This window comes from Cygnus olor, chromosome 1 (genome assembly GCF_009769625.2).
Source record: "Cygnus olor isolate bCygOlo1 chromosome 1, bCygOlo1.pri.v2, whole genome shotgun sequence".
NCBI classification, from domain to species: Eukaryota; Metazoa; Chordata; class Aves; order Anseriformes; family Anatidae; genus Cygnus; species Cygnus olor.
In genome coordinates, this window is record NC_049169.1 from 86,546,576 (window position 1) to 86,567,201 (window position 20,626).

At 40.4% G+C, this 20,626-nt stretch overlaps 1 protein-coding gene across 27 annotated transcripts in view; it reads left to right on the plus strand.

Annotated features, from left to right (window-relative positions):
* POU2F1 (POU class 2 homeobox 1) overlaps window positions 1-20,626 on the plus strand; it is a 106,612-nt gene that overhangs the window by 43,170 nt on the left and 42,816 nt on the right. For 14 of the 27 annotated variants that reach the window (XM_040567382.1, XM_040567512.1, XM_040567329.1 and 11 more), the window contains one exon: window positions 19,757-19,822. In XM_040567382.1, the coding sequence (XP_040423316.1) occupies window positions 19,765-19,822 (58 nt within the window). In that variant the 5' untranslated portion in view covers window positions 19,757-19,764. Of the gene's footprint in view, window positions 1-4,176; window positions 4,263-14,611; window positions 15,041-18,611; window positions 18,641-18,695; window positions 18,820-19,756; window positions 19,823-20,626 lie in introns of those variants that run through there. The other 13 variants (XM_040567319.1, XM_040567323.1, XM_040567417.1 and 10 more) reach the window with 5 other exon arrangements.

Here is a 20,626-nt window from a genome sequence, read left to right on the forward strand (position 1 = left end):
GAATTGTTTGGAATAATACCCTAATCTGCTTTTCCTGCTTGTATTTAGTAAGCTGATAAAGCTCAAGCAATGCCAGTAAATGCCTCTGTTGCAGAATTTACATATAACCCTCAGTTGGGTGTCACTGATAAAGGATGAATATTGCTGCAGATAGGATTTCATGAGGCAAAGTGAACCACCACAGCAGCTTGCTGTTGAAAGGAGCAGCACTTCTCCCCCTACCTTCAAACACCAGAACAACCCAACCAACCAAAACCAAACAAAAACAAGTTGGAAAGAAAAAATAAAAAAGGAAACAGTGAGGCTTCTTATTCCCCCCTGCCAGTGGTAGCGAGCTGTTAGGTTGACTGACCAGCCTGTGGAGCTGCAGGCACTTGCTGAAACGTGGGAGGGTGAGCTTGCATTATACCTCAGATAGCTGGCAATTTGCAGACTTCTAAACCTGTTTTCTGAAGAGATTTCCCCCCTCTCCCCATTAAGCTTGCTGATTGGAGCTGGCATGACTGAAAACTACAGTGTTTGCTGATAAGGAAAAGGTCATACAGGTTCTTAACTCTGTAACATCAGGGTCACGAGTGAGAATGCAGTCTTTGAGCATTGTTGGATACCTACCTGCCTGTGAGTGGCCTTAAGTGTTTCCTAAAAATGGAGATAAAATGCTGTTCTCAAAGTAAATGAATACAGAGAGAGAGAGAGGAATGTTTCAGGCTATATCTGAGCTGGATTTCTAAAATCTGCAGCATGAGTCAGTTTGCATTTAGTAATTTACAATGACTGGAAAGAAATCTCTCTAATTTGTTGATCTTACATTTCAGTAAATCTTAAATTGTCGAGGAAGCTGCAGAGAGGTGGTGGGAAAAACGAGTGGGTCAATAATGTGAAAAATGTGCAGGTTCATTTCAAAGACTAGAAGCTAGTTGCGCCTACTTGAGAGACTAGATTATTTTTATTGATCAAAAATTATCTCATGTCAATTTATATGATTTTTCTGGGGTAGGAGAGAAGGTCTTGTCAGATGAATTTGCTGTAAGCTTTTTCATTTCTTGTTAAGATTAAAGCTTTGTTTTGTAATTATATTGATAAAATACACTCTTTTGTAATACATTTGATTTAGAATGGCTTGCTGTATTGATTAACAAATTAAAGTGATACAAAATCAATAGGAACACGTACTAAAAGGATTAAGGACAGGATAACTGAAAAATCCAATGTAGTTGTTAATGGAGAGTCAGAATCTACTAGCTCTGTCTTTTTCTTGGGTAAGTACTCTTCTGTATGTGCCAGTGATCAGGAAGAAATACGGAAACGGTCAAGTTTTTCAGAGGATGCAAAGACCGCTGGGTGGAGTTGCAAATATTGGATCGGTTACTACAATGAGATCTAAGATTCACCAGTCTTTCTGGGAAACAAACCAGGTATTTTAATTTAGCCACAATAGTGCCTGCTAAACATATAGTGGAAGACATGTAGATTTCACTTTTGGAAGAGCCTGTGCTCTGAAGCATGTGGACTCCAAATATGAATCGAATTGTGATAAATTAATTTGGGAATGTTTAGACTGGTATACCACCACTTAAGTTGGTAATAGGAGATTTGTAGTATTAGAAAAGTTGCTAGCAAAGTGAAAGATGCTTCCGAGAAGAGTTTTGATGTGTTCAGAGTTTGAAAAGCTTATCAAACTGAATTTAAAATTCAGAATACTTGATTAACCCAAGTTAGAGCAAGCGACTTGCTCACAATAAGTAAGGAGACTTCAGTTTAAGGAAGCCTCATTAACCAGCCGAAGGTGTATGACAAGACCCAGTTGCTGGAAGCTGATTCTGGGTGATTTTAGTCTTGACACATACCTTGTATTTATAAAAAGGGACCTCAAGTTTGTAGCTGAAGCTAAGAAAATAGAGCTCCATCTCTTGGAGTGTTTTACAGCGGGTACGCTATCATTCATATATTCCTATCACCTGGAAGTTGAGGCCTAAGTTACACAGGAGAGCTTAATGTCACAAAAATGTTGTGCTCATCTCCAAGATGCTTTACAAGTCAAAGCCTTCAATCCACCCTCTTACCTCCTCCAGAACCCCATCTACCCCCTCACCTGAGTTGTTTATAAGTAAGTGCCGATCTGGCTAAATGACACTGTAATCACATATGGGCAATTTCATTGCAAGTTTATCCTCAGCATGCATCAACTTTCATGAATAGAAACCTGCAGCAGAGATAAGAGCTATAGAGAACAGAATTGATGTGTGCTTAAATATTTCGTGGTTTTGAGATTTCCAAAACCTGCCTCTTTGTTGTAGAAAAGATACGTCTGAGTCAGATTGTGTATTTGTGTGTGTGCGCGCATACCTGTAACTTCATTTGGAGTGTCTCCTCCTTAACACCTGACATTAAATATTTTTGTTATACTAGTATTAGCTGGTAATATATTTTTTTAAATGCCATTTCTACTTCCAGTGCAGAATCTATTGAGTTCTCACGTTCGCAAATTCCAGACTCTGCCATCTTTAAGCCCATCTCAGTTCTCTCTGTAAAATGTATATACCTATTGTTTGCAATACAGACCAAAAGACTTCAGGTTTTAATTCTTTGCCTTTTATTAATCTAAGATGGACTGTTAACATTAATACAGTGTTTGGTTCTAGAAGTGCAAACTGTGCCAGGGCTATATGGGAATAGAAATACAAATCCCACCCCCAGTGAATCATAATTTCTTTCAATTGAGTGGGTTTGCAGTCATTTTTAACACTAAATGGCATGTTTCACTTGCTCAGTGGTTGTACCCTGTTAAAGCTTTGTGTGTTTCCCTGGTCATTTTAATGCCACCAGCTCAGCTGTTCCTTTGAAGTGCTCCTGATTAGTCTGAAAAGAAATTTGGAAGGGAATGTAGAAAGGGTAGAGAAGGAAAACTCAAACTACTTAAGCAAATGAGCAGCTTTCAGGATTGATAGATGAAGGATAGTTCCCACAGGTGAAGTAACAGGTGAAGTTCACAGCTTTACAGTGTTTTATGTATGTTGATGGATGAATAAAATGTATAGCTAACTTCCAGGATACGCATTAAACTATTTGTTTGCTTATTTCACTTTTACACATAAATGCCTAATCTTATATAAGACAGCTAGCATAACAGTGGCCTCTCATATGTTTACAAGCTGGATGTTCCTGGGTGAGCTTGCCTTTATCTTCTTTAAAAACAGAGATCTCATGTAGATAGAGGGTTAAACAAGGTACAAGGACAGGCATTCTGAAAAGTCAGCACAAATGGAACTGACTGATACTGAGTCTATTTCTATTAACAGCCTACTCTTTGGAAAGAAATAAGCATCATGTTGTTATTTTTATATTTAGCCAGATTTCCTAAGGAAAGAGAGGCTTGTGTCATTTCTGTCCAACTGTTTTGTTCAGCTCTCCCTCAAGGAATTGGCCAATTGAAACCAAATTAAACAAATGATATTTCAACGATACCAAGCTCCTGTAGCTTTCATGAAAGTGATGAAAAAGTCAGAGAGAGGATCCTAAGTATGGTAGGATAAGCGCTCTTACCACTCCAGGTGCAAAATCTTTCATACTATGATTTCTCATGGAAATACCTGCTATATCGTTGTGCTCAACAGTAGTCAAAAAGCAAATTGAATGCTAGGACTTCACCAGGAAAAGAACAAGGTGCAGAGCAAAATTAGAAAAAAATAGTGTTGTGTCATGGTCTGATGCTATGTTGTTCTGTGTAGCTCTTCTCCCCCTACATGAAAAAAATGCAGAAAGCAGCATTGGGGATCGTTGTGAGGAGGCCATTTCCACTTTTATAGATGTCTGTGTAGGCTAGAGATTGTCAGCTTTGTGCAAGAACTAGGGGAATGGAGTAATGCTGCAGAAGAAAACATTAAAAAAAATAACAGAGGAAGGTCTTCAGTGTGTGCTTAAGCTGTGGGACTCATTGCTGCAGGATGACTCCTAAAAGTTTACTTGAACTCAAAGGAATGTTGAAAAGGTTCATGGGGGAGAAAAATCCCTTGAGGGTTGCTTAGTGTTGATAAACATCCACTGCCCCAACGAGTCTGAAGTGTAATCTGTGGGAGGAAGAAAGCTGGGTTGGGAGGAAGATGCCTTATGTGCCTTCGGTGTTTTTGCATTTTCACCTAAGTATCAGCTTTTTGCAACAGACCGAGTAGCAGGGAGATGTCCTGTGCATGGTGATGTTAAAGGCAAAGCACAGAGTGCAGTCCTTACCTGTTCTGATGTCTGCTCAGCCGACCAGCAAGTAGGTATGGACATATGGCCAGTCAGCCCCCTGCAGCTTCAGGTGAGCCCCTGGCCTTCTACTCCTGGGTTAGCCCATGGGGACACGGTGAAAGGCCGGGGGAAGCAGCTAGGAGCAGAAGCATGTGCTCGGGCGTAGGCAGGAGCAGTGAGCTACACGTGCAGGACACAGGAAGGAGGGCGATGAGCAGAAGATGGGATACGTGCTTGTAGGTAAGGAATGCGGTTTGTTGCTTACAAGTCTTACGCTCTCGCCTGTCAGTCACAGGAGAGCTATATCTGTAGATGGGGACTTAGCAAGCTGAGACAGAAAGAATACAATTAAAACTGGAAATACTAAAAAGTACTTAGGAGAGCCGCCGTCTCGTGGAGGACCTGTAACTTGACCTGCAGGAGTTGTATTTATATCTCTTCTCTCTTTCTGCTGCATTTTCTTGATTACGATTTACAAGATGACAGGCGTTTTCTGAGTGGTGTAGTGTTTCTTAAACTTCAGTACTTTGCAGCAGAAGAGAAAAGCTATTTCCTTTGCAGACATTGCCTCCTGTTCTGTAAATAACAGATATTCATTTTGCATGCTGAGTGGCTGCTGAACTTCGGGGCATATCCATACTTTTATTTTCCTGTATTAATCAAGGCAAAATGGATGTGCTTTTTAGTAGATGTTTCCTTTAGAGGATGCCATAATTGGTGTTTCACTTGCTGAGTGTTTAAACTGTAGCCAAAACGAAGCAGATACAACCTCTTTCTCATGGCCAGCTGTGCAAGTTGCTATGGGAACTCGGTGGGGACTATCTGCAGATTACTGCTCTGGGGACCACACCTGGCTTATTTGCATTCAATTTAAGTTGGGGAAAATTCAAAAGAAGAAAAGAGGAGTGTAGACTAGCCAGTAGGCAGGCAGAAAGGGCTTGTCATTTTGAGACTGACACTTTGGACAGCAAAGCTGCTCTTATTCGTGGTTCTTGCAGATTCATGCAGGGTTCTGAATTTCGTAGCCGTTCGTGTGTTTTGTTGTGAGGCTTGTTGGAAATGTAATGGCACATGGGCCTTTTGGTGTTACTGCCTCTAACTTAGTTAAATCTCAGTGAATTTGCAAACTTTCTTTGCATATGTAATGAATAATTTCTCAGTGATAGTGAAGGATTGGGAAGGCAAAATGCAACACAGGTCATTTTTTTAAGCTGGCATGTTAGTTCAGGTCAGTGCGATATTAAAATGTCAGTGTAATATTGTGTTGCTGGAGAGCTTAGCCTGACTTTTTTTTCCTGAACACTGAAATCGCTCTTCTCCCAGCGATGACTGTGACGACTTCCTAAAAGGCTGCGGAACAATTTTCATTCAAGTCAGTAGCAGTGGTCAGCTAGCAGCTTTCAGGCTGTTTGTAGCTGGATTTCTGTGGATTATGACGTCCTGGAACATAAGTACTTTGCTTCTTTCTTGTTCGTTCTTGCTACATCAACTTGTCTCTTGACCAAGAGCGGACAAAGTGATTAAAACAGCACTGTATGCTGACGTGCTCTTTGTGCTATTTCCTCTGCTGGTTTCAGTTTTCACCTGCTCTTGTTTTCGTACCACAGCTGGCAGACTGCCTTGGTACCTTGCTGCAGGAATGCCTTACTGGAGCATGTAAACTGTTTGAAGAACAGTGGCCTTGGAAGCTTTGAGAAATATGGGAGAACCTCAGTGCTTAAAAATAAATTAATAATAAAAATCTGAGGGTTAATGGGTGGCTGCCTGCCTGTAAATGTTCTGTTCTTAGATCAGGTGACATCAGCATAGATCACATCATTTCCATTCTCCCTTGAAGATTCAGGTTTTCAGCCTGTACTGATGCTGTAGAATTAGTTAATTAGTATCTTTCAAAATTCGTCCAAGCAATTTCTTGAATTTGGGGTTTAGCATTCTAAGCAAGGTCTAGCTACAAAGTCTTGCTGGTGTAATTGTAGATGTTACTCTGCTTCTTTCTCTTAGTTACCCGTCAGCGCTCCTCATTTTCTCAACTTCTAAACCTTTTAGTTCTAACGTTTTCTGCAACACTTCTGATGGAAACAAATGATTAAGTAGTTAAGTCGTACAGTGTACTAATCGAGTTTCTGTTTTTGAGCATGGAAGTGGAGTATGTGGGGAGACCAGAAATCAAAAACATGTACTGAAGAGTGGAATTGGAAGGGTGCGTGCATGTGTGAGTACACTAATGGGTTGAGTCGTCAGCATTAGGGCTGAGAGTCAGTGTCCCAAAGAGGAAATAGTAGCTGTTGTGAGATGTTGATTTCTTATGTTTGTCATGTAAGTTGTGTGATAGAGCTTGTAAACCAAAAATGTAACATACAAGTGGATTTAAGCTGTGGCCAGTGAAAGTTTTAAGCTAATACTGCTGCTGCTGACGCAGTCCTGCCTGATCCCTGGTTGGTTGTTCCTGCCTCCATGCTGCTTTTGCAGTTCACCAGGGTAAACGTTTCTCCCCATGGATTAAGAAACTGAGCTGGGTTAGTGTTTTCTCCTTGTGGTTGGGTTAGTTTTAACACAGATCAATTCTCTTGTGTAGTTCCCTGCATGGCAGCACGAGCGAGGAGGCAGCAGAGCAGTGGGGATGAGAGGGGCTGCAGCTGCTTCTGCTGACTCAGCACTTGTGTCCCATAACCCTGTATAGTGCCTGCCGACATTTACATGAGATCCTAAATTTAGTGTCCTATTCTTAATTTTTGGTGCTTGTATGAAGTGTATTTTTATTGAGGAAAAAATGAATCTTTTGGGTATCAATTTTTAAATTTTGTTGTTGCTTCTTTTGACTTATTTTTTTTCAGTTGACTTTTTACCCTGTAATTTGGGACTAGATCATGAATTTCTTTGGAGCGGATTTTGTATCTCTCAATGAATGATTCTAATCAAAACCAGGTTACAGAAACTGGGACAGTTCAGAAGAGTTTTTCTGCTACAGTTTGCTCTAGAAATAAATATCACATTCCTCTCTTCAGTTGTGTCCATGTGCATGTAAAGAAAACGTGCATGTCTTCCCAGCAAATCCTCTGCAAACACAGCCACAGGTGGTAGTGCTACTGCATGCCCTGCAGCATTACTGCTAGTAAAACTGTTCTTGTGGTTATTTCCTGGAAAAGCTAATCAATGCCTTATCTGCTTTAGCATAGCTGCTAAAATTGGCAAAACTCTGCCTGTGAACGTTTCCTGGAAGAGTTGATGTAGATAATACTCTGTATGTGTAGTTATGTTGAGGTTTTCACTTTCTGCTGTTCCTAAAATATAAATTAAAGACCCAGGTGCCTGGGAAATCTTTTTGATGGATAGCAAATTGAATCTTATGCTACCTCTGACCAGCCAAAATGATAGATGCTCAGTAGGTTTGCGGGTGGATGGAATCAGTGTCTGCAGTGTGAATAGCTCTGTTGCTTCCTTTGGACCTTGCATCTTGCAGGTTTTTGTTAAATTTGTAAGATACAAAGCAGCTTGTCTGCAATTTGGCCTTTTCCTCTTTAAGATCAAATAATTTAAGCTTCAGAAAGTAGCATTCTCATGACATATCTTGTAGTTCCTACTACAGGTGTTAATAGTGTCTGGATTAGTGTGTTGAGGGCACTAAGGCAATATCCTGCTTCAGATTTGAGATAGCTATTAAGGAAAAGAGAGCAAAAGCAGCTTCTGCAAAAGATGGTAATAACAGTGGTGCAACTTCAGTTCATACCATGATCTGTAGAGATTTTGCATGGGCTTTTTTCTATTAATTTGTTTGGCAAACACTCCGAATGCTAACTAGAGCTAAATACCACCTCTGCGGCTGATCTTGATGTATCCGCTTGGCTCCAGCAGCAATCATAAGAAACTTAAACTGGTGACTTTGATTTATGTATTTTGAGAGTGAACTGTAGTGTATTTAATGACAGGTAGCGTGGAGGTTCTGGGATTTGAATTGAGCCGAATTGTATGGTTAAGTTATATTTTGAATTAGTCTATTCTTTGTAGAGCCCCTATTCATCAAGCTAGACTAGTAATCGCTACTTTATCAAAGCGGAGAACGGAGAAACAGCATGTTTGTACAATGCATTATATTTTGATTTACAGGTGAGTTTAAAAATAATGTGTTTCAGTTCTAAGTGCCTGTCCCTGCTATGTGTGGGCATGGGGAGGCAAATGTAATGCTTTTGGAATGCGCATGCAGTGATATTTCAGAAATGTAACAGGTCGGAGGACTGCTAAGACAAATATTACAGTTCAGTAGTTGGGCTTAGCATAAGCAGCGTTCATACAGTGCCAGACAAATAAATTGTGTTGTGATTTACATGTTCCAGTATTTTACTCAAATGCTCGTTTTTTCATGTGTATTGGCATAACATTTGATATTGTAAATTGTTACGCTGTCTTCCTTGCTTGGGGTGTAGGAGGGATGCAGGGCAGAATAGTGAGGGTGCCCTGACACAGCATGGGCTGTGTTTTTACATTGTCCATTCAAACACATGCACAGTGGTTTCAGCAGCCACTGCACGTGTGGCAGATGCATTCCCATAAATGTCATTCCAGCACGTGGCTAGTGTAGAAACGACTGCCGTGGGGTGTGGCCTGGAAGCTGGTGTGAGCCCCAGGGGATACGTGAGCATGGGCTGGCTTTCCCAGCAAGGAAAGTCAAATCACCCTGCTCCTCACACTGCCGGGCTGGGAGTGCTTCAGGTTCTCCAGATTGCACAAGCTGCAACATTCATCCCGTAAAACCATGCAAGCTTTCAAAAGCATGCAAGGCTGTTATTTTTCCTTAGTTTCATTACTGCTGTTATGCACATCTGTGCCCTTGGATTGCTTCCTTTTTTTATTCATTAAATTCTGAAGTTTTACGGATAGTGTTCTTCAGCCCTCCCTTGTGTTTTGTTCATGTAACTTCACATCAGTCTTCATTTCAGTCTTCCTCTACTTGGTGTCCTGTAGTACTTTTCTGAAAAGCAATGTAGGGTGTGAAAATCTTGTAAATGTAATGAAATAATAAGAAAATTCACTAGTTAAACAATGTGCACCTGCTCTGGGTGTTTTAATATTTGTCAGTGTGAAGTATTTCAAATTGGACAAAACAGTAATTTTAAAGGAAGGCGAGACCTACATATATGTGAGTAAAAACTCAAACAGGTGTCTCCCTTCAAATATTTACATTTAGAAAATGGTTTGACAGACTTCAAAGATTCCTGCATAACTTTGGAATGCTACTTTCCATGTGCAAGTGTAGTAGAGGAATGAACATCAGTTTTAATATTATGGATCCACACCAGGTGTGGCAGAATCAGCATGATTTGCTCATTTTCATGCTATTTTTAGTTAAATTAAGAGCGAGTATCTTCCTGCAACTATTCAAAAGTGCAACTGTGCAGCAGTTCTATGGCAAATGCAGCGTGTGCTAGTTAAATAACACAAATTTGTTCTCAAATGTGTGATAGGGCACACTTTTTTTTGAATTAAGATCCTGGAGCCAGTGCTTATGATGTAGTGCTCAGTATAAAAATAAATAAAACTGTCTGAAGCTGTTATGTGATAGTATGAAAACCTTGAAAGCATGATATGAGTGAAACATGAGTTCTTAAATCAGAAAACGCGAAGATCTGATGTTTGCTGTTCTTCAAAATGTTCTATGATTTTGAAGAAAATGTTACGACTTGTGGATCGAAGGTGTGATTTTGAACACAAAGGGTTGTCTGTACTACAGAATTATTAAACTTGCACTGAATTTATATCCTGTGCTTCTGAAAAGAAAACAATCAGAATGAAAGAGAAACTTGTATGTAGATATTATATGGATCCTTTCTGTAAGCTATGGCTTAAGAGGAGGGCAACACTGTTCAGATGATGCACTGGGATGATAGTATTAGACATGGGTTTCAAATAAGGCATAGTTTGATTGCGAAAGCTATAATACTGTGACTTGAATAATAGTGTTTAATTTCTCTCTTCCGCCTCTGACTACTCTCCCTGTTTTTTTCCCCTCCACATATGGTGGTACTGTACTGTGAGTTTCTCATGACCACAGTTCTCTTATCATAAAAATGACTTAAACCATTATAGCTACTATCATCTGAGGACAAAAATAAGTGAGATTTTTAAACACACAAATGAAACCCTTTATATTAATGTGTCAGGTGCTTACGAATGTCTGCTGTCCTGCACTGATAAGATGAATTAGCATTTATGGTTTGCTGTCTCTGTACTTAATCGTCTTCAAAAAAGGTATGCAAGAGAATTATGAAAGACACTTTGCAATGGAAAGTTTGAAAGGATAGTTATGACTTGAGTTTGAGAGAGAGAAGCCAAATTAGATGTAGACTGAAATTCCAGTTCATAGTAATTGTATAATGACCTGTAATTCTAAAACAGGCCAACTTTATTAGACTTTTCCAGAAAACTGCTCTTTGGCTTTCAGAGCAAACAGCAATTTTCAGATAAAATCAATTTTGTTAGCCAAAGTCAAAGGTGGTGGCTAAAATTAGAGCTTGGTTTGCAGCTCTAACTACGAACAGGCTGCTGTCTGTCTGTCTGTAATTACCCTAAGAGGATTGTGCCAACTTCAATCACAGTTTATTTTTGAAGTACGTGATTTTTTATTTTTTTAATAGCACATTGGAATTGTTTGAAACTTTTATTAGGTTTCATTTAGTTTGTGGAATGGAGACTTGGAAATGTCTTGAGTTAAATGTAGTAGCTCTGTGTAATGTCAGACTAGAGGTAGCTGTATCTACTGGTCTTGGCTGACAAGACACATAGAAGGCAGCCGTGCTCCGAGTGTATCCAGTGTGTGTTGATGGAGTGCTAAGTCATGGACCATTGTGAAAGCTTTTGTTACCAGTCTTCTTCAGTGGTTCTTCATGATAAAATATACTAGACACTGATGCAGTAATGAAGGCAGAATGCTAATATGTTGTGATTAATACCATGTTTTGTTCCAAATACACTGTACAACAGTGTAATAATGTGCTGTTGGTTTATTGGGTAATCTTGCCATGTTCTATCAGAAATCATGTTGGGAAGTTTACAAAGGTCATGCTTGTCACAGAGCTGCCTAGTGGCAGAAATTTCCTAGCTGTCATTGGGAGCATGTAATAAATGACATTTTACTAATATACGGAAGCATGCCTATATAAAAATGGAGGTGCTTTTTCTCCATAACTGTTACAGTGAAAGAATGTTGTAATAGCTTTGCCTTTTATCCCTTTAATTCTGCATTGTTTCTGTAGTCCCCATGCCTTCCCCCCAAAAAAACAACACCCCAAACCAACAAAGCACCTCAAGATAAGGGTTAAATATCCTTTCCCCCTAGTTTGTAACAACTTTCCCTATTTATATCACTTATTTATAATATGTTACATTGCGGAATAATTTTGTGGAATTTACAGTTACAGTGAATTGGGCATAATAAATGGAAGAAGCAGGAGGAGGAATAAAAGAAAAAATGCAAAAGCAGGTCTAACCAAGAGCTGCATAAGCTGCAGTGGGAAATGAGATACCCTTTCCAAAAAGTAAGGTATAAAGTATGAAGTACAATCATTAGGACTCTGTAAATAAAGTGACAAATTGGTGGTGACAGTGAAGCAAAAACACTTAAAGTGGGAAGGTATGGAAGATGCGCAAAAAGCAAAGAGAAGAAGAGAATAGGGTAGAAAGTCTCCTGAAGCTTTTCTACAGTGTTTTGACTGAAGAATATCTGCCTTTGCCATACCTGACTCCATCAGTGGCTTTAGTTCTTTGGTTTTATGGAAAAATACAAACAGAACTGGGGGCAGGGAGGAATCATCAATATCACGATTGTAGAATTGCTTGAAGAGCATGGGAAATGGAGAGGGTTTTTCTCCACAGGTGATCACAAGGTGTGCACCATTCTCTTTCTGGAGGTACCTTTGGAGGAAAAGTGAAGCTTTTTGTGCATAACCAGTGGTGGTATTTTGCTTAAATGCAGGTACCACAGGTGTGACTTTGGTTCAAGGTATTAAGTAACTTTTAATGTGAGAATTCACCACAGAACAATAGTCAATGACATGGCAGAACCTAAACAGAAAATTAAATAACCACGTTCTGCCATTGGTTTTGAGGCCAGGTGATCCACACTGTTCTTCCCTGAGCACTTTTCTACTTAGGTCTTCAGGCCTCCTTCCGAGGCCTATCAGATGTTGGAGTAGTGCGGCCTAGATGGAACAACAGCTTTTTTTTGGCCAAAAATTCAGAATTTACCTAAAATGCAAGATAATATTATGAAGAATGAAGTGGTCACTGGAAGTACTGTTTTTTGGTCAAGTTTAGTTTGAATAGTCGAAGTATGTGGCTTTATTTCAATTAGCAGGTCAATGGGAGTTACATTCAAATGTGCGTGTGTTTGCCTGAGGGGGTGTGTTAAGGAATATCAGTCAGCACGATCAGGAGTGGGACAAAAACTTGGTTTTCTTTTTCTTGTTAGCTGTCAGCACACCGTTGATAGCGTGGTTGCTGACCAGCACAAGGATATGCCAGGGCACTTGCCAGCTCTACTTCAGGCACATCCTTCCCTGGCCTTCGCCTACTGTTTTACTGTCGTGCTGTTAGCCACACGCCGTGTGTCACTACACACATGCCTGCCTTTAACGGTCGCTTCCTGCACTCGCACACTTCTGATGCTGCACCTGTGTGGGACCAGCTCCTCCTGTTTGAGGGGAGTCCCGGGGATGGCACTGCTGACCTCTTGCTGGCTGCCTGGGCTCAGCCAGTGCTTGAGCTGGCACCTGCTCTGTCTAGTGTCACTGTTCGTGTCCCGGCTCCTCTGATGAAGCAAGCGGATTATCTCACAGCGTGATCCAAAAGCATGCGTGGATGAACGTAGTTTAGTGAAGGTCCGTGAACAGCGATGCGCCTCAGAGGTCTTGATGGGACACATGACTCTCTAGAAAACAGAGTTGGACACCAGGTATTAGGAAGACCTGTTTTGTACACACAGTTTCCCTGTGGTTGGGAACATGTTCCCTTCTTGCAATCTTTTTCAAGTGTAGATCACTCATGTTAAATATATAGTGGGGAACATCTTCTGTTACGTAGAGATATGAACCTGAACAGAAGAAGAGGTCAAGTGTGGAAATAAATTCCAGTCAGTAGCAGATGACTGAGAAGTCCCTTTTCTCTTGCACTCTCTTGTTTGGAGAGGCGGTGCTTGAATTCACTTCAGAAATGAGGAGAAGAAAAGTACAGCTAGCTTAAAAAAAAAAAATCTTTAAATTCACATTAACATCTGGCCCAACCCTGTAGTCACCAGCACTGATCATCACGCTTCTTTTCCTGATCAGAACATGGCATACTATATGTTGGGATGTCCACATTACACTTTGATGTAAATGTTCTTGCTGTTTTGGACACTGGTATTTGAATGGTAATCAAACTATTTGCAATGGTTCAATGTAGCATTATAGTTCTATGGTACATTTAATTCTGTGGAGCACTTCTGGAAAAGAGGATCGACTCCTCCGTAGACCAAAGCCTCTTCCCTATTTCCCAGTCCTTCAGCGTATTATGGGCACAGCAGCAAGTGTGCTCTGATTATCGTTGGGTGGTTCAAAGCTGCAAGTCTGGTGTAAAATGTCCCTTTCAAAAATCGTAGCTCCGCAGTAAGCTTTGTTTAGCTATATTGTGTTTGCTTGGGGAAGGGATTAATAATAGCTTTTTTTTTTCTTCCTTGGAAGTCATTGGAAAGCAAAAAAACTAAATCTATTTTGATTTCACTTGGGATAGATTAGTGGGTGTCAAATGTTACACAATACTTGACATATCCACTGCTGTTAACTTGGCCGTTGCAAAGGGATTACCAGATAATGAATCACCAAGCTCTTTAGTCATTTAAAAAGAATTGTGCTGCTTCCTTGCCCTGGTGTTCCTCTTTCCTGCCCAGGACCTTCTTGTGACAGTCCGTGTTACGATGTGGAAAACGCCACACAGATGTGCAAGCACCAGTTTGACAGCTCTGTGTTCGGTTTCTACCTTGCTAATTGTTTTCATGGGATTATTTGGATTGTGTAGAAAGCTTTTTCCAAATCCCCTTTATTACTGAAGTTATTGTTGCCAGCAGGAATAAGATTAAAGGTGCTTAAGTCTGTAGAGTTGTTTCTAATTTGTACGTGTCATTTCGGTGGCATTTTAACAGAACTCTGTCTCTCTTCCCTCCCTGCTCCCCTGTGGTACTGTGCTCGAGTTAGGGCTGAGAAGCCAAGCTATTGGAAGAAATTTCATTTTGTTCCCTAATTATTATGCTGGCACTCAGGAGATAATTTTTCCCTTCATGCACTGCCAATTAATATGCAAATGAGCTGATAAATATTTATACCGTGATTTAAATTATGCAGGGAGCGCTTTCAGTGTACTCTGCAAATGAATTGTTCATGGACTTCAAAGTGCTGGCTGCTGTGCTAACGAGGGGAGATTTGCATAAGGCCCTAATCAGGCGCATACTGATTAAGCTTCATTATGGAAACTGCCAGCTGCAATCTTTGTTTCTATTTTATTACAAAAAGGGGAACTTTTCACGCTTCAGTCGCCTTGACAATGTCAGACACAGCTAGTAGGAGAGACTAAAACTCCACAGAGCAACTGAAGTTTCCCTGTTCAGTTGAAGATTGCTATGGTGTAACTGAAGTTGTATTTCTTCCCCCACCTCCCCACTCCCTTTCTTGTGCTGTTGAGAGCAGTAGTGTAGATTTGATAGAAATTGCCATTCTCCCTTTCCTTGGACTGTCTGAACCTGTAGAGGATACCACAGCAATGCTGGACTGCAGTGACTACGTTCTAGGTGGGTACCAGCTCAGCTCTTTCTTATAAGCGTTTAATATGGAAATAGAGAGTGTGAGGTTGACTATGCATAGAGGCTTAATCACATATGCAGAGACTAGAGAAGGTGTTTGCAAGGCTGAAGCTCACCAGTGAATCGGCAGCAAGTAGCTGCATGATATGTATATATTGTATGTGCCTATACCAGGGAAATGTGTTGTTTTTTTTCCACTTTCCCTCGATCCAGGAGAATTCTTTTCCTCTGCACTGAAGCAATATGCTGCTAAGCTTGGGCTTGGATGATATTAATACAGACCTTTTGCTTTTCAGATTTCAATCTGAGAAGCATTTAGCCTTTAACAGACATTGAGACTTAGGACTTGACTTGCATATCTGTGTATCTTAAATTTCAGAGCATTAAAATAAGAAAGAGGGGGGTCTCAGTCTCAAAGAATTTACTAGCTGCAGTGAGGCATTCCCAACAGAATGTATGTTATATCTGTGTGTTTTTAATGTAATAGCAGGGCTCTTAAAGCGTAAGAGAAAATAAGGTGGAGTCCACAGTGGTTGCCATTGATACCGTTGCAAGCTGTGCCTAAGGTTACTGGGATAATGTATTTCCTGAGCTGAGATTCCATCAGGACTACAGAACAGGCATGCCATAATTTCTTCTAAATGTATTTTTAAGTTATTTTCAAAAAACTGATCATCCTAGTTTTGCAATAGATTTTGTTTTCAAGGCTCTTTCCCTGAAGTTCACTGTACAGATTTCTTAAATTGCATTACATATGTTCATAAAGAGTACATTTTTTGGATGGTAAATTTTAAAGCAGACACCTGAATATTTGTTTCTGAACATGAAATGGTTTTCTGAAAATGAATTTCTACTCTAAATCTGCTCTAAATAAATCTACTCTAAACCTTCAGTTGAGTTCTCTGTGTGTGTTCACTCACATTGAACTTCGTTTTATTTCCATGTGCATCAGTGAAACATTTTTGCTGGCTGTGATGGAGTATTAGCCAGTTTTACTGTAATGGATGAAAGGATACAGTGAAATTCTGTGTCAGGATTTTGTTTTGCTAGGCATATACAGTTCCTAATACTCCACGTTGGTCCGGTGTCTGCTTCTTTCTTCCGAATGCCTTCTGAAATGTTACTGAGGATCTGCGAAAGCGTGGCTCAGCACTGCTAGCAGAGCAGCAGTACTGACTGGAATCACTCCTGAGAGTTTGATTTCAATCATGCACCTGCTGCTTTCGATCCTTCCTTCTGTGGAGTTTACTTTGAGATGATGTTGGCTAAGCTGTAGCCCAGGGCCTTTATTTGAAACCCAAGAAAGGTCTAAAGGAAGAAGAAAAGGCGAGGGCATTATGATTTCTTTTATATTTATGTATATTATATATATATACACACACATATACGTGTATATATATGTATAAAATTAGCCCACTTCATTTTTTTATTCTTTTAACTTTAAAGCAGCGATGAGTATATATAAAGCAAATAATCTTTGTTGTTGTTGTTGATGTAATAAATCTGTAGGTTTAGTATCCTGCAGAAATGTCTTTTCTGCTGGTGGCAGTTCTGTGCTTCAGATGTATGCCATACCATTTGCAATGGAAATAGCGGCATTGTTCTTGATGCTTTACATGCAGAAGGCCCACAGACTGAACAACTAGCAGTCAGCTGGTGAAATAATGGATGCTATCCTTCGTTTGAACATGAGCAATACTAGAAAGATGCTTCTTCATCTAACTTGCTGCTTTTTCACAATAACAGCTTTTGAGGCCTTTGTCAGGGATAAATCCTTACAATAAATTATTTGTCACTTATACACACTTTTGCTACTTGAGTAAACTTTATTTGTATGTCTAGTACTAGCAAACACTGGAGCCCCTTTTTTAAAGGATTTATTTTACACTATAGCGTGGCAGAAAAACATGTCTCGCCTTGTGGAAAGGGGGCCTGTACAATTCTGCCTTTGTCCTGAACCAACCTGCTTGTCATGCAGGAAGGTGTGTTGTGTGAGCATCCTTGTTTAGAGGGAAGAGTCAGTGCAGAGCTTGGCTTGGCTTCCTGCTCATGGGACAGACCTGTTCCCTTCCAGGTGCTGTTGGTTGATGCTACCATGGGTATCCTGCCTGGTGGCTGTAGTGCTTTGGTTTCTGCTACAAAGTAGTAGCATAGGGTGCAGTATGCTTTTCTTTTCCAAGAGCTTTACAAAGGTGTTCAGCGAGCAGATCCTGTTATTGAAAGGTGATTCCTCAGCCTGTGCTCTTCCCCTCTGTGATCAGCGTTATCATGAGCTCAGACTCTCCTGCTGTGGGCTTAAAAGAGATCTTACATCCAACAGCCCCATAAGTTAGCCTACTTTCCACAGCAGGGTATATTGGGCTTTTAAGCTCATGTTCCTGCTGGATGAGCACTCTTCATGTTTGTGTCCAAAGAGAAGAGTCCTGTTCAAGTGTTCTGTGAACCCAGAAACATTTCAGTAGCCACCTGTGTGTCAAGGAACAAATTAATGCTATCAAATGAATGTTGCCTGTAATAATTTTAAATAAGCATGCTGTTACCACAACAATAAACTCAATTTAAGGTACACATAGCTACTAAATAAAAAACATGACTTATTTCTTTTACACTCAGATCCATCAGCAGGGAGTGGCACATCAGAGAATCACAGAATGGTTTGGGTTGGAAGGGACCTTAAAGCCCACCCAGTTCCAACTCCCTGCCATGGGCAGGGACACCTCCCACCAGACCAGGTTGCTCAAAGCTCCATCTGAGCTGTCAACCAACATGAAAAAAGCTTATTTCCTGTGTAGTCAGTGGAACCGTATTCTCTGCTTCTGTTGTATGTATGATGCTATCCAAATGTGTAAAATGACAACGCAAGGAGCTGGGAAGTAGCAGATTCTGTACCTGCAGCCTTAGCAGAGCTCTGTTCTAGGCTGCAAACTCGTACCTTGAATGTGCTACCCAGAGGTTGTGAAAATCAGGGCAAAACTTCAGCCTTTTGCTGAAATGTGGGCCAGGAGCTTTCAGCTGGAATGGTTCTCCTCACTTGCTCCCCGTTCCAAAAGGCAGTTTAATGTGTTTGCCTTTGTACTAAGAGTAACATTTCAAAAGGAGCACGTCTGAGGCCAGTTGAGGTATCAAGTATACACACAGCTGACATTTAAAAGATGTGATCCATAGCCCTAGGAACTCTCTAAGAAGAGCTGAGACTGGAGAGGCTGAAATAACTTGGGGCAGGTTCCTTTTCGTTATGATCCTCTGGGTTTTCTAGGCCCCACTTGGTTCCACTGCAGCAGTTGTTTACATGGAAAATTATATTAGTTTTAAAAATACTTAAGTTTTTTAAGACTTAAGACTCCAATACTTACTGGAGTCTTTCCAAATGTAACATCTTCTACCTTTTTCTCTCTTACATGTTGCATTTCTAACTAGTTCCCCCATCTAGTTAACCAATATGCCCAGGCAAGCTTCAATGTGACTCCTGTTTTCATTCAGACACTGCCCAAGTGTCTTCTGTTTGGTTCATACGTGTGTCCCTCCTCTGCCCTTGCCTCTGGCTCTGGTATCCCGAGGAGGGCACTGGTTTCCTCTGGGCAGCAGCAGGTGGTATTGTAGCACATGGCAATAGTCTGGCTTCTCATCTCCAACTCTCCTAGACTGCCAAGCAATGAAGAGTCTGGGCTTTCTTGGAAATACCTGGGGAAAGATACAGGAGTTTATGCTGTTACTGTATTCCTCTTCAGCCCACTGGTATTTTGGAAATCACTGCTTTGATGAAAGAGGTAACCTTTTTAAGCACCTAGCAAGAGAAATCCTGAGGTTAAAGACTTCATTTTGAGGTCATTTGATCTTGTATTTAACGGGTTATGGGAATGGAAGAATGTGCTTAAGGATTTGCTTATGCTTCATTTCATGAGCTAGTCTGTCTTGAGATTCTTTTCATAGATCTGGTTTGCAATAATGTGACACACTACGGTTGGTAGCTAGGAAGGAGGGGTGATAAGTTGTAGAGCTGATGCTGTACACAAAACATCTGTATGGATTCCTGTGTATGGAAACTGTAGTCTCTGTCTGCCATCTGGAGAGGCCCTCTCTGTTGCACTGTACTCAGCTGACAAGCTTTCAGGTCCAGAGCAGACTTTTCAATAGGTCCTTCTAGAGGGAGAAGGAAGAGAAATACTTCACATTTGTAAGGTTTTTGCATGAATATATAGGGAATCCCAAATAATATTGGTGACGTTCCTGTAAAATAAAAATGAAGAATTACATAAATGGTATCTATTTGATTATAATGACTGAAATTTCATTTTCTTGTGGAAGGCTTAAGGAGAACGTAGGCCTTGGTGGTCAGACCTAGTGTTTTTGAATCTGTTTATAGTTTTCTTCCTTCTTAATTATTTTTCCTTCTTGCTTTTTGGTTCCACTGAACTTAAAATAAAGTTCTACCTATCCTTGGCTTCCAACATGCTGTCTTTTATTCCTTCAATTTCATGCTTTCGCATATGTGAACAATGACACAATGTTGAAACAGTATTTATTTGGAAGTTGCAGTATTGCGTTCTGCTTCTGTTCGTTTCTTATTATAAAATAAGCTGAATTAGGGTAAACTACCTACCAAATCCCAGATGTTCTGTATGTTTCCTGGACAAGGAAGCATGGATAGGTTTGTGTTTTTTTTTTTGCTCCTGTTACTTCATCTTTGTTTCTGTTTCAATGCAGACTCAAGAATGAACAATCCGTCAGAAACCAGTAAACCATCGATGGAGAGTGGAGATGGGAACACAGGTAAGAAATGCTGAATTGGTGCACAGATGTTTTCTGATGGAATTAAATGGATATGAAATGAAAAGCAAAATTTCGTTACCGGTTTACAGGAACAACAACACACACCCCAGAAAAATCCTGCGTCTACTGTTTTTAGAGACTTGAGAATGCTGCTTGTCTCTGTGCCGAAAACAAATCATTAGTCCTGCTGTATGCAGGGCACTACTCAAACGTTATCAATATTCGTATATGATCCCCCCTTCCTTCTTCCTCTTATTTGTAATACTTCTGATGTTACAGAAAGTCTCGCGGCACTGTTCTCCATAAGTCATCCCATTCTTTCCTGTCAGAACGTATCTTTGGCACCTCTAACCTCCATTTATTTTGGGGCTGAAATTTTCCCTGGCAGATGTGGGCTATTGACTAATCTTGTTTCCATTTTTAGACTTCATTCAAGTGACAGCAGTTCTCAGGAACAGGGCAAAGGCAGAAGGCATAACTTCTCAACATTAAAAAACTGTTGGTGGTCTTCTCTATAATGTTGTCATGTGTTAGAACAGAACCTTGAAATTTGGCTGGGACAGAGTAGCTTGTGTATTGGGGCCATTGTACCTTCTGGCACACAATTACGATGTGGCCAATTTGTAAGCCGTTGAAGAAGTTTAAGTCACCATAACTCAGTCATGCTATCTCATGCCTTAATTCCTTTCTGCAGGTAATTTAAGGTTCATTTTAGAAATGAGAAATGGCAATTCTGAATGGACAGTAAATAGTTCTGTCAAACTCAGAATCTTCTCTGAGCTCAGGGTTGCATTTGGGGAGAGA